This window comes from Scophthalmus maximus, chromosome 1, assembly GCF_022379125.1.
Source record: "Scophthalmus maximus strain ysfricsl-2021 chromosome 1, ASM2237912v1, whole genome shotgun sequence".
NCBI classification, from domain to species: Eukaryota; Metazoa; Chordata; class Actinopteri; order Pleuronectiformes; family Scophthalmidae; genus Scophthalmus; species Scophthalmus maximus.
This window is the reverse complement of record NC_061515.1, coordinates 10,081,376-10,094,808: the sequence shown is the minus strand read 5'-3', so window position 1 is coordinate 10,094,808 and position 13,433 is coordinate 10,081,376. Positions and strand designations below refer to the sequence as shown.

The 13,433-nt window shown below is 41.3% G+C and overlaps 1 protein-coding gene and 2 long non-coding RNA genes across 4 annotated transcripts; 1 reads left to right on the top strand and 2 right to left on the bottom strand.

Annotated features, from left to right (window-relative positions):
- Positions 1–1,365: 1,365 nt before the first annotated feature.
- LOC118314123 (NF-kappa-B inhibitor delta) lies at positions 1,366–9,107 on the top strand. 2 transcript variants are annotated; one of them, XM_035640312.2, is made up of 12 exons: positions 1,366–1,519; positions 3,896–4,032; positions 4,132–4,162; positions 4,943–5,133; positions 5,244–5,425; positions 6,075–6,180; positions 6,280–6,426; positions 6,535–6,586; positions 6,889–7,046; positions 7,351–7,467; positions 7,599–7,763; positions 7,845–9,107. In XM_035640312.2, exons 1-12 carry the CDS (start codon positions 1,504–1,506, stop codon positions 7,914–7,916), a joined length of 1,374 nt encoding a protein of 457 aa, XP_035496205.2. In that variant the 5' UTR covers positions 1,366–1,503; the 3' UTR covers positions 7,917–9,107. The 2 variants fall into 2 exon arrangements, with proteins under 2 accessions (XP_035496205.2, XP_035496194.2); XM_035640301.2 differs by having other exon boundaries at positions 4,129–4,162.
- On the bottom strand, positions 4,749–6,280 carry LOC118314127. Its single transcript, XR_004794601.2, has 4 exons — positions 6,018–6,280; positions 5,758–5,890; positions 5,202–5,432; positions 4,749–5,107 (listed from the first exon to the last, which is right to left on the bottom strand). It is a non-coding gene; the product is annotated as an uncharacterized LOC118314127 (long non-coding RNA).
- Positions 9,108–9,201: 94 nt separating the features above from the next.
- On the bottom strand, positions 9,202–13,299 carry LOC124850741. Its single transcript, XR_007031554.1, has 5 exons — positions 13,258–13,299; positions 11,964–13,171; positions 11,144–11,182; positions 10,158–10,195; positions 9,202–10,065 (listed from the first exon to the last, which is right to left on the bottom strand). It is a non-coding gene; the product is annotated as an uncharacterized LOC124850741 (long non-coding RNA).
- Between the last annotated feature and the right edge of the window lie 134 nt (positions 13,300–13,433).

Genomic DNA, 13,433 nt, shown 5'->3' with positions numbered 1-13,433 from the left:
ATCCACCTGTATTATTGTCCACTGCAACTAAATCTGTATAGTATGTTCATATCACCTCAATAAGTTATCGACCTGTACATTTGTCCATATTCTGTATATTCTGTATATTATCTGTTACCTAGCATAGCATGTTCACTGCACCTTAATCTGTATATTATAATCTGTAGAATACACTTATACTTATATTTATAGTATTTATTTATATTTATAGCATCCCATTAATCCTATCTGTAAATTCTGTAATTACTTTTGTACATAGCACAGACTCTTGCACTATCTGCTTATTGCACTTCTGGTGAGATGCCAAACCTCATTTCGTTACTCTATACTTGTATATGTGTAATGACAATAAAGTTGAATCTCATCTCATCTCATCTCTCTCATATGCGGCCATCTTGATTTGATACATTATCGTACATTAAACATATTTATTTATTCTTATTCTAATTCTTATTATTGATATGTTGAACATTGTTAGAAGTACTTGAACTTTGGCCAGCTAAAACATGACAAGATTCAAATGGTGTGTACACAAAAATATGTGTTAGTAAATATGATGGCATGTGACATTTAAGGCAATTTGAAATTTGCTCATTGAAAAATTTGCTTACTTCTAATTACATATGGGACTTTTACTTAGTATACTAAATAAACAGCACTATACTGTGTTTTAGTACATAGTTTTAAAACTGTAATAAATGAGAATATTAACTTTACAGAAAGTAGAGAAGTGACAATAATAATAATGATAATAATAATAATAATAATAATAATAATAATAATAATAATAATAATAATAATAATAACAACAACAATAATAATAATAATAATAGTAATACATTTCATTTATTGAGCACTTTTCATTGCTAAAAGCAATCTCAATTGTTGATGTAGTGGCAACCCAACTGCCAGTGCCAGCAATGCACTGGAGTTCTCACAGTGACATACTCTAAAGTAAAGTAGATGACAGTAAAACTTTAAAATTAACATGAAACCACTGGTAACCCTGCTGTCAGTATTTATAATAATAATACCGATACGGATAATCTACATGACAATACATTTACAGTGTATTTCATACTGTGGTGATACTACTTTTAATGATCTGATTTGAATGCACTGCCTTGATCACAATGTCGTTTTTTTTACATGTTTAATTGTTGTTCACACACACCTCATAGCTGCTCGTCACATCTCTCTACTTTCTCACCTTTCTGCTCATTTCTGTTGAATCCAGCACCTTGCCCTGGTTTGACATAATGGGGAGTGTGTGGCTTCCCCTCCGCTCGAGGGCGTGGACCACAGCTGGGGGCGGTGATGGGGAACAACGTGTGCTCTGTGTGTACAAGCAGCAGCAGTGAGACAAGCCAGAGACAGACTCGACACCACCCGAGCATCACGGATCCCGCGGGCTGTGAGAAAATATCAGTTGATCCCATCTTGAACCGGCTGGAGGCTCAGAGGACGACGTGTTGACAACTTCCAGGCAAAACAGTTTCTGACATGCACTTTGATAAATGTGAGTACCTGAACTTTTATTCCATCACTGGCTTCATATCATCTCTATACTGTCAAACCTCTGGATGGTGTGACGTCAATGATGACAGCTCAAGGGGATACCTGCAATCGTCGATCATTTGGAGCCCTGTAACTTGTTGTCAACACTGATGGTAAATGGCAAATTGGCAGAATTATAATGAAAACTTGACTTTAGAGTCTGACTGGGGAAATCTGTGTGTTTCCAAGTATTTGTATATGACAGATTTGGATTATTGATGCTGTGTAGAGTTTAAGTATTAATCCAGTCATGTGACCGATAATTTCATGTAATCGCCTTTCTCTCAGTTTTCATTGAATGAAAGCACAATTTTGGTGAATCCAGGAGGCAGACCATCATTTGGGGAATCCCTGATACACCTACACCCCGTCTCGCTTGTTTTTCATTTCCCCTTATCCTTTAGTAAGCTGGGTGACGCATCGACTCGTCTTGCTTTGCTTAACTTTCTTTGTCTGTGCCGTCTTCATTGGACAGGCGCGAGTCAATATTTTTCAAGTGCAGTGGGTCTGTTAAACCACAAAATGAGGAAGCTGCTCTCGGCTGCTTCGTTCTCGCTCTGGGGACCGAGCCAAAAGAGAAAGGTCGTCGGAATCCCCAACCTCCCACGCACATGAGTCAATGTCCAGGGGTTTCCACAAGCCCAATTTGAATATGGCACACAGAGGAGCCCAAAGCCGTGTGGGGGGCTGTTGGCTGAGTCGTCCTCTCACTCTCGGACTGGCACTTGAAAGCCATTAACCTCTCAGCTGATGTGTCAGAGCAGTCTGCGAGGCACAGACTGGAAATACAGACTGTGTGTAGCTAGATGTTGCAGACATTACATAATCAGTTTAAAATGAGTCAGGGTTGAGCAATGTATAGTAACACCTCACGAACGCGGAAATGAAACTTGGCGGCCCTGAAATGTACTGAGTGATGTCATGTATTCTGACAACATCATTTTTAAATGTCATGGGGTCACCTGTGTCTGCGTTCAGCTGTGACTACAGCATTTGCTTTTGAGAAGAGAGAAGACGTGACGGGCCACCAGAAACCTAAGCCTTCACATCCATGAACTCATATTTCTCTCTGACTGTTTGAATTTGCATATTCTTTTACGTCAGGAGTAGCGCCTCTGTGTGTGCGCCCTGGTGAACAGGGCTGTCTTGTCCCTTTGCGGCTTACCACTGCAGTCGACGTTCACAGTGAGAGTAAAAAGAAAGAGGGAGATGACAGAAGAACAATGTCACTCTTGCCTCCCAGACACGTAGTTGCAATTGAAAGCACAAGGCAAATACACGTGTTGAGATGACGCGCCTGTGAAAAACCAAAGGCAGGAAGATGTGGTTTGCGTTTCTGTCAGCGTAATGGAGAAGATGTCATAGAAAATAAGTTGTGGCAATCCCATGCGTTTGAATGGCCACATGAGCTGTGTTCCTAATGGAGCTTATTTTTGTACTCCGGTTCCACAGACAGGGTGGAAATATCACTACACCTTTCACGTGTAGGGGTGAAGCTCTGGAGGAAACAGCCTGTGTGGTCACATTGTGTCAGCTGGAAACAGCAGGTTGTTTTTTTTCTTCCTGTTTTTCTCATTTCCTTTACCTGTTCAATGGAAATGATTTGTATCAGCAGGGGGGAAATGCACTCATAGTATAGTGGATGTGATATTGATGTTCTTTGTTTGAAGATGTATAGAACCACGGCACCACGGACAAACCGAGCAGATACCAGTTCAGCTGACATTTGCAGTGTTTGATTTATCAACACTTTACCCGTAATAAAGCTAAGCACCTCTTAATGAGACAAAACATTAACTTGTAGACACGTATTCACGTGAGAGTAAATCAGAGACTTGCAGACACAAAGAGATTATCCATCATCTAAAGCTTTTAGTTTATGATTTCTGATCCACTTGACACATTTTGGGACTCGTAAAAAAAAGAGAGATCCAAGTCTGTCTTCATATCATTTGAGGCTATAATCAGTTTGCAGTTATATCTTTAATGATCTGACTGGATAAACACATTTAAATAAAAAAAACTTTTTCCAGAGCTGAAAGTGTATTCACACATTAACTGAGCAAGTTGGCGGTTTTCGATGATCCAAATTGTTCAATTATTATTTTGGTTTTAATAATGTTATCATTTTTAAAATCTAAAACACCCAACATCCTCTACATCCAGCTTCTCGAATGTTAAGACATTAACATTGGGCTCTGTGAAGTAGTGTCAGATATTTCTTTCTATTCTCTGACAGAAAAATATCATTAGTCGAGCCCAAATTGTTTCATGTGTAAACTCCACTGATCTCGGATATCCAACAACTGTGACTTCATAGTCTTTTATTATTTTTCAGCGCCAAAGGAGAAGCCGTGTTGCACTCTGCCCACAGTGAAGAAACTCTTGGAGGAGAAGAGGAGGCGTGAGACGTCATCTGTGTTGCCTTCCTGTTCTACAGTGAGCACAAGTCCTGTTCCTCCAAACACTGTGACTGTAAGTCATCACTCAGAGGGGCTCAGTATCACGCTAAGCAATATATCATAGTTATGTGAGGATCGTTCATGATTTCTTCTGTTTTCTTTCCACCAGCAGTTGTCCTCGTCTGACGTATTTACCTGTACAGGTAAGAGCCGGGCACCTTACACAACACTTAGATGATGAAGTCTGGTGATATTTCTGATTTTGGGAACACATAAAAATACCAAAGCTAACAGTAAATTCATCCCAATGTGTGAATTATGAATCTCGCTAAAGCCTAAAAAAAGAGTCAACATTGTAATTATTATGAACAGTTAGATATCTCATGTTCTTCAGGCTCTTCAGTACATTCAATCTGATAATTCTATTCAACTATTCCAAACACATCAGTGAGTCACATTTTTGCACGGGATGACATGACACATCATAATAACAAACAAGGTCATTGCAGTTTATTTTGAATCAGTTCCAAACAGACTGTTCTGCTGCTGTAAATACTCACTAATGCACTAAATCCGTGGCAAGAATTGCCCACAGAAAATATTAGATGTTTGCTTAAAAAAGCCTATTATGGCCATGTAAACCAAGCTATGTATTCATGACCTGTTTATTATTCAGATTTATGTCTTTAATTATTTACGAACAGGGGACAAAAACAAAGACTATCACCAGCTCTGGCCTCATTTTATTATCTGGGTAAATGGTAACACTTTTCAAGTCGATTACGTCCCATTGGCCTTCACCCGTTCACACATATTCATACAATGCTCCTCGCTCATTCATGCGTCACATTCGCAAACTGTCAAAACACAGTCGTCGGGGCAATTTGGGGAGACAGCCTGCTCTCCCTCCTGACCCGCAGCTGCCCCACTTTATGTTGAACAGTGTGTAAATGACTCATCATTCTCATCCCTCTCTATTCTAGGTGCGTCAAGAAGCTACTCAGACATGGCCGTGAGCTGTGAGCAGTGGACGGCAGCACCAGAGCCAACACTCGGCTACTATCCCAGCTACCCGGAGCCCGGCTATGCTGCAGCCTACAGCCTCCCAGTGTCGTCCGAGTATGGGACACAGCAGCAGCTCCCAGTCTCTGGGGACACAATGTCTCAGACATATGTAAGACGCCTCCCACTGTCATGGACTTGCAACAAACATGTTGTATTTAAGTAAGCGCATAATCCTACTTTAGTGCTGTTGACATAGGTCACACGTTTTCTTTTGAGCAGGACTGCCCGATGTCAGCCGCAGGTCCCGGCTCGGCCTCGCCGTGGTCACTTCTGGGTCTGAATCAGACGAAACAGATGTGTTTCGGTTTGTCGATGGATGCCACCAAACTGGAGGAGGCCAGGATGCAGCTCAGCGGGATGGATTACAGCCGGGCCACCGGGCAGGACGAAGACGGAGACACGTGAGTGCTCATGAGTGAACGCACGTGTGTTTTCAGGGGCCCCAAGAAAAAGAACAGAAGAAAACTTGTAACTATGGGCCACTACGGGCCCCTCTGGTTCTTTAGATCATACAGCAGCTAGTAAAATGACACTGATGGCATACATGACCCACCCACCCACCCACCCACACACACACACACACACACACACACACACACACACACACACACACACACACACACACACACACACACACACACACACACACACACACACACAGGCAGACTACCCTGAACCTTTAGTTGTTCAGCATTTTTTGCAAAAGAAGATTCAAAACAACACATTTTCTTACGGCTCTTGCATATTTCCACACTGCTGACCTCACTGTGTTGGGCAAATGTGCACACGTGAGAGCAAAATGTATATCTTGTCCGTGAGAGTTTCGTTTTCAGTCGTAAGCTAAGTGAGAGCCCTGTCAAGTAATCCTGGAGAGATTAAGAAAAAACAAAAGACGCCGATGAGTCCGCCTCTCACGTTCGATGATTAGAAACTCAGTCAAAATGGAAAATAACTAATTCAGCTGTGAACGGGAATAATGTGGGTTGGGTTTACCGCAATTTTTTCCAGGCTCATTTATAACTAATTTATCATGTGCTCTTTTCCTGCCAGCATCCTGCACATCTACTCTGCCAAGGGACACAGGGAGTGGGCTTTTGCTGCTGCAGAGAGGCTGAGGGATGTAGGGAGGCTTGATGCCAAGGAGCACAAGGGGAAGGTAGGAAGAAAAAACAACCACATCTTCCAAATTGTGCAAAATGCTCCTTTTGTTTTGGCTCAGGTATAATAAAATTGTGTAATAAATGTGCTTGGGCAGACTGCTCTACTGGTGGCGGTGACAGCAAACCAGCCGGAGATCGCACAAGACCTGCTGTCATTAGGAACAGACATCAATGCTTGTGACGTCAAAGGACAAACTGCCCTTCATCTGGCCGTCCACTACGGTTTCCCCGGGGTTCTGCAGGTGAAGCACCAGTAGGCCTGGATGTCTTTGGTATTAAAAAGCGTCAGCTGTGCTGAGCACACCTTGAAAGCAAGTCTTATTTTTCTTTTTTCTTTTTCCTTTTTGCAGGCAGTTCTGTCGAGCAGACCTGCCGTCAACCTGGAGGCGCGCAACTTTGAAGGTGATTTAATGTTTTCTCAGTCACTCATGGTTTACCAACACGGGAAATTGTGTCAAGCAACCACACAGTCATTATGTGGACCAGTGTTTTCATTTAAATTTGATTTTCTTTTTTAATATAACTTCTTATTATTACTATGCCCTCGCTCTTGTTTTTCCCCCCTCTCTTATTACTATGCCCTCTCTCTCGACACGTTCAGTTTTGTCATGCCTCACTTATTATGTCCACTTTGTCTGTCATGTCTACTCTCCCTTTTCAGCACCAGTTAACAAAAATCTTGACCTTCTTCTCCTTTGCCTCAGGTATGACTCCTCTGCACTGTGCAGCCATTTCGCACGGTGCCACCATGAAGGCTTTTTCAACCAGCGGGCTGACGGATGTGAGTCTTCAAACCAAGGCGGCGGAGAAGCTCTCCTGTGTGCAGATGCTGCTCACAGCAGGAGCGTCCCTGTGCAGCCAGGTACAGTACATCTCTCCCCCTTTTCTGAATGTCACATCAGCTGTTTTGGCTTCCACCGAGTACCAACAGATGAGAGGATGGACTTACTATAGAAGCAACAAAGTGTAATATTCTTCCCCTGAATACACAGTACAGTGGAAGTGCCCTGGTGTGATCTATAACCATTATGATTTCACAATGGCAGCCGCTGCCCCCACACACTCTCTTCATTGTTTTCTAATCCTTGCCGGACATTTAAATGTCTCGGTCTGACTCGTGGTTTCACTATGTTCTTTCCCCATCACTTTCAATTCTCAATTTCCAGGAAATCAAAAGCAACAAGACTGTGCTGCACTTGGCTGTAAAGGAGGGGAACATTGACCTGGTGCGCTATCTACTGAGGATTGCCCTGGCGAACATGAAAGACTTTGTCAACATGAAAGTGAGTTCCGAGCCGACACGAAACCCCAGACGTGGATTGAATTTATGCCTGTGTTTCTACAAAGCCATGCTGGATACAAACATGACTGTGAACCGTCTGAGTATTGCTGCATTTCCTCTTTCTTACCACAGGCTCATGGTCACACCGCTTTACACATGGCAGCCGGTCTCCATGGTAACCCCCACCAGGAGGAGATCCTGCGGCTGCTGCTGAGCAGAGGAGGTGATCCCAGCATCCGCAACCTGGAGAACGACCAGCCGGCTCACCTGCTGCAGAGCGGCCCCCAGGGAGAGCAGGTGAGCTGCAGCTGCACTGTGTGGAGCCTTTTTGTTGACAACTCTAATCCTTTATCCCCTAACTGTGTTTTCATTTTGTAGCTCAAGCTGATGCTGAAGAAACGCAGCGCTTCCTCTCGTCGACGTTACGTGTCCTTGCAGGACCAGGAATGATTTGAATCACTTCGTAATCCTCATTTGGAGGGAAGGAGTCTCTGAGATGTTTCCTCTGTTGAGAAGGGGATATAAACGGTTTATTGTTGTGAGGTTCTGGGAGTCTCTGGCCTATATATATTGTTAGCAGACCAGTTTGGCAAATTAACCCCTAGATATGATTCACATTGGATTTGACAAATGATGCTTTAATGCATAAAGCTTAAATTTTTTCTGTGATTTAGTGTCTGTAAACATGTTGTCCTTTATTTATTCCACGCACGGGCTCAATTATTCAAATGTAGGTGAAGCGTTTCATTCCAAAAATGTGATATTGTTGTTGTACTGCTGATGACAAATTGTGTTAAAAATTCTGACGAATGAGACAATACGATTTAACTATTTATTTTTGTTGTAACAGTGCTGTGGAAAATTGAGTGATATTAATTTTCTGCTTTGGCAAGACATTCCCAGTTTTATGTTGATTTCTATGAAATCGTTGGTATGGACCCCGGGACAATGTCCCTGAAACCCCTCTGACTCTCTTGTCAAAACCCCCCCATCGTGATAAGTTATCATATTGATACACGGAGTGATGGTTTTGCTTTCAGTCAGCATGTGTGCTTATGTTAAGAATGCGTGTTTAAAATGAGAGTAATCAAATAATTTAACGTCCTGTTCGTATGTGTCATACTTAATGTGTACAACCTCTGGTATCGTTTTCTTCATGGAAAAAAACAGAAAGACTTTACTGTGTAAAACTGTTATGTATTTGAGACCGAATGAATAACGAAAGTTCTTTCTAATCACAAAGACATTACATGAGTAAGTGCGGTGACAAATTGTCTGTACATTTTAGTCATGAGTCATGGATATAAATATGATAACACTGCATTGAAAGTTCCATCTGATTGTTTTGATGTTCAGGGCACAACTTCATCAGTCCCATTCACACCTGGCTACAGAAATAAGCAGGATGGAAAATCCACCATCGCACCAGAGACCTCTGTCTATACTCAGTTATCTACAATCTTCTGTGGCCTTCATTGGCATGATAATGTACATTAGTCACAAGTGAAATTAAGTTTGCCTGTGACTGTCATTTGAGTGATTCATAAGGTCTGAGCTCTTTCTCTCTCATGTGTCATCTGTTATGTTGAGAATTTCTGTGAAACAGAAAAAAAGTGTCATTAATAAAAATAATGATCATAATTTCTCAGTTCTACATTATTTTTCGTTCACTTACACATGATTTAAAGCAACATAATTCCTACTTCATGTTATTAAAGAGACTGATAAATTTGCATTGAGTAGAAGGGAGCTTTATTTGAAACACTGGTCTCATTGCTTAGGTTGTAGAGGTTTCATTTTTAATACCTTTGCCTTAACTTAAGATAGAAAAGCCCCTGCTAATAATACAACCTCAACACCATACAACCTCACAAGAATTCAATATGCATTTCATCCATCATATTTTTTCAAATCACGTAAAATACAACATAGTTTTTTGTTTAATCTAGTCATTCGTTTCTTCACTATGTTTTCATGCTGTTACTGATTGCTTCTCCGAAAGTCGCAAAAAAGTAGATACCAACAGAAGTGAAGAAAAAAATAAAGGTAAAAGACAGTTGTTACAAATCGTTGTTGCATGCAGTTGTTAGCTCATTGAAACAAAATGTCCAAGTCCATATATAATCATGCTCTTCATTTTTTAGAGGGAGAGACGACAATCGTTGCTTGTGTCTTATTGAATGTGCCATCTTGTCAAGTCTCATGGTTGGAGTATTCATTTATTTATGTTTTAAATCAAGCTTTCATTCCCACTACTCACACAATACTGAGCAAACTAAAGATATTTAGCATATTTTGAGACTTTCTGCAGCATTCAGTGTTCAGCATTCGGGTTTTGCAAAACCCTGTCTGTTGATCATCCAGCTGACAGAGAGCCATGAGAGGAATGAGTGTGTGTGTGTGTGTGTGTGTGTGTGTGTGTGTGTGTGTGTGTGTGTGTGTGTGTGTGTGTGTGTGTGTGTGTGTGTGCGCGTGTGCGTGTGCGTGTGCGTGTGAGAGTGATTTTGCTGGCATGGTTCCCGTGATGACTCTCTCTCTCTCTTGCTCTCTCTCTCTCTGTCAAATACATAATATATTTTCTATACAGTTTGAGGAGGAACTGCAAAAGAAAAGAGACAAATAAACATTATTGCATTTTAAGCACACACGTGAGATGACATGACACATTCCCCTGCAGTTGAGCGAACTTACCTTCTGTCTTTGGAATCTGGGTCCCAGATGAGCTGGGCCTGCAAAAAGAAATAAGGAAGGAGATTAGTAAATATTCTATTCTTCAAGGTAATTAATAACTGGTTCTGCAGTTTGAAGACTGTGGCCCCAACTTCAGCTTGGGGTTGCATTAATCAAGTGTATCCACGATCAGGATTTCAGGGTCCAAAAACAGTTGAAGCCACAGGGTTCTGAGTGAATTGAGAAATAACCATAAACCAATATGCAGGTGTATTTTTTGTCCTGTTCAAAACAGCAGCATTTGTCTGTCTTCTCGTCTGGCCATACAAGCGGCATGCGAACAGCTTCATACACACTGCCCACTCACTGCCAACACAGTAGGGTGATGCATACATTTAGTTGAAAACACTTTTCAAGAACAAGCACTGAGTTATGGTTCTGTGTAAATGCTTATGTGCTGGAAGTGAGTTGAGGGTTGTGTTTTTCCAGAACAGGGGTTGGGCATTAAGAGAAGAGGCATCCAGGGCAGGGAGAGGAAACGCTGAGGGGAAACTCAGCTTTAGACAAAGAACTGAAAAAACCCAAAAAACATATATTTTCCAGACTGGTTGTGTCAAATTCATACAGCATGCACAGGCGGGTCATCCAACAATTCTTGCACGAGTCTTACTTGGATGAGGATTGTACACATTTTGTGAATTTTTTACCTGTTTGAGGAATGATAGATTAGTCAGCAAATTCAAATTGCTTATGCTTGATAAAAGCATATTTTTTGTTAAACCAAAGTCTGAACTTACTCAGGGCTATTAAAATGCCAGAGACAAACATAATAACCGCCAGGATAACCCCTGTGGTCCGCAATGTCTCATAATCTACGAGGGACAAAAGCGTAAATGACTTCACCACACCCGTTTATGGTGATTTTAACTGTAATAAAAAGAAGAATATCTGCCACATTAAGCATGTTGTTTTCAGTTTTGGGGATTAGTACATGGGGTAAATCTTACCATAATCAAAGTCACTTCGGTCAGGAGACATTGTTTTTTCTGCAAAGAAAGAGTCTGATCAATACCAGAGCAAATGGAGGTAAAGAACGATGAGCTTTGCAGCTCTCTAGATCTGCAGGCTTGGCTCCTCGACTCCTCGGGAGACTTTTCTTTTTTTCACATCTGAGAGGCATTCAATGCAGCATCTTTGCTCAGCAGAAAAAGATGCAGCACATGAAAGTGGGTTACAAGCCAGCAGCAGGATACAGGGCGATCATCACAGCAGCAAAGACGAGCGCTAGAATAGTAAAAAACCTCTTAATATACATTTCTACTCTCAGCCAATGCAGACATTTCATTTGCAGATTAAAGTGTGTTGAAGACTCCAGCTTGTGCCAGACTGTCAGGATATCTGCCTGTCAATAATGCTGCTGAACCCTCACTCCCAAAGTGGCTGAGCTTGCATTTTGAATTTCTTTCCAGTTTTTGCCATCTGCCAAAAGGACTGCTCCGTTTTTAGAGAAACAAGAGTTAAACATATTTCATATTGTTTTGTTTTTTCCCATTTCCATTTTATTGAACTTCCTTCGTTATAACAATGATACATGCATCAGCAGCAAATTCGCTGTTGGCACCGGAAACAAGACTGCAGTTTCCTTAACTACACAAAGAAGAAGAACAAACAATCAACTTGATTTAATGGAATGAAAGAAATCATACATATAATTCAAAAAAATGTTATTAGCCCTGAACACAGACAATCTGTAAAGCTTCCAACGGTTTAATATACTGTACGCTAGGCCCTTTAAAAACCCCATAAAGAAGGAAAGAACAATCAAACCTTTGGTGGCCATGGCTGCACAGCAGAGATGTAGCAGAGCTCTGTCTCCCAGATAATTTGCAGGTTGGTGGGTTGCAGTTGAAGACTGGATGAGAGAGGAGGCAGTTTGCAGCAGGCAGAGCAGTGCAGTGAACCTTCAGTGTCCTCAATTCAGCAGGGGCCCTCTGGTGGCAGCAGCAGAGCATTACACTCGCTGCGGTGCAGCCCGGGGGGCTACTCCCATCTGCCAGGGTGTGGATTACAGAGGTTTTCCCACAGTAGCCAAAAGTTACAACAATAAAAAAAGTAACACAAAACAGATTCAACAATTGAACTATTGTCAATGACCTACTGAGTAACATACAGTCGTATGTGGTCTCTGTGAGTGTATGGGGTTGGGGGATAAGCGTAAGAATAATTAATAAATTAAATAATCCATCAGAAGATTGTGGGTTTTTTGCTTCCCTATTCCTTAATTTATAACGTTGGACATTTTTTTTTATTTCCCGGAGAAATGTGTGCACACACATGCTCAGAAAATGCAGCAGTTTATATCCCATGTGTTGTCTTTTGTGCAGTGCAGTCAGCCTGCGCCTGCGAGTCAGGGCAGAAAAATAAAGCCCACATATGCAAATTCTACCTCCACAAAGGCCAGCTGGCTCCACACAACGAAAAAAATCTGCCAATAAACTGCACCCGGCAAAGAGATCAGTAAAATTAAGAGTCATTTCTTCCTTTTTCTTTTTTTGTTTGTTTAATAGAGCGTTGTCCAACGACTGCACAATGCAGCATAAATCATTTACACTGACTACTGGTGGTTACTACTGCATGTGTAACAGAACTGTCTGCAGTGTCAGCAGAAGCCGGAGTGCAGCAAAAAAACATGGCTCTCCGCACTCGCTCACTTCTGACGGAAGAGAAAAATGAAATGATGCATCGAAGAAAAAGAAAAAATAACCTTTTTCAAACGTGATTTATTATTTTGCTTCAGTTTGGAAATCACCAAATAAAATACAAATATATAATATAATCACACTATTGCTAACATACAATACAGCTGGCACATAATCAAGTAACAGTTATTAACGATTGTTTTTAAAAAGGAAGAAAGGAGCATAGTAACATTGTGAAATTGAAAGAAAAAAAAGAAGCTTCATATGTTCATGGAAAGATTGTCCTCAGCTGTGATCATGGTATTTGCTGCCACCTACTGGCACCAGTCATTAACACTGTGGGGAAAAAAGAGGCAGAAGACAAATTTGATTAAACAACAAAAAACATAATCTCGTTCTGAAGAAAACTGATTCACACTTACGAGATCTCCATTTCTCCATGACTCTGTGTTCACTAAGCTGTGGAGAGAGGTTTTTTTTTTAGATTAATGCTTTGTGTGGAGAAAGGTAGGCATTTAACATTGTGTATATTAATACAGACGGAGGGAAATATTTACCCCTTGGAACACTTGATTCCACATCAGGACCCCTGGATCTA

Bases quoted from the DNA above. Each gene is read 5' to 3' on its own strand.
- LOC118314123 (XM_035640301.2), top strand. The intron at 6,181-6,279 runs GTAGGAAGAAAA...GTGCTTGGGCAG, and splicing joins CCAAGGAGCACAAGGGGAAG to ACTGCTCTACTGGTGGCGGT. The intron at 6,587-6,888 runs GTGATTTAATGT...CCTTTGCCTCAG, and splicing joins GGAGGCGCGCAACTTTGAAG to GTATGACTCCTCTGCACTGT.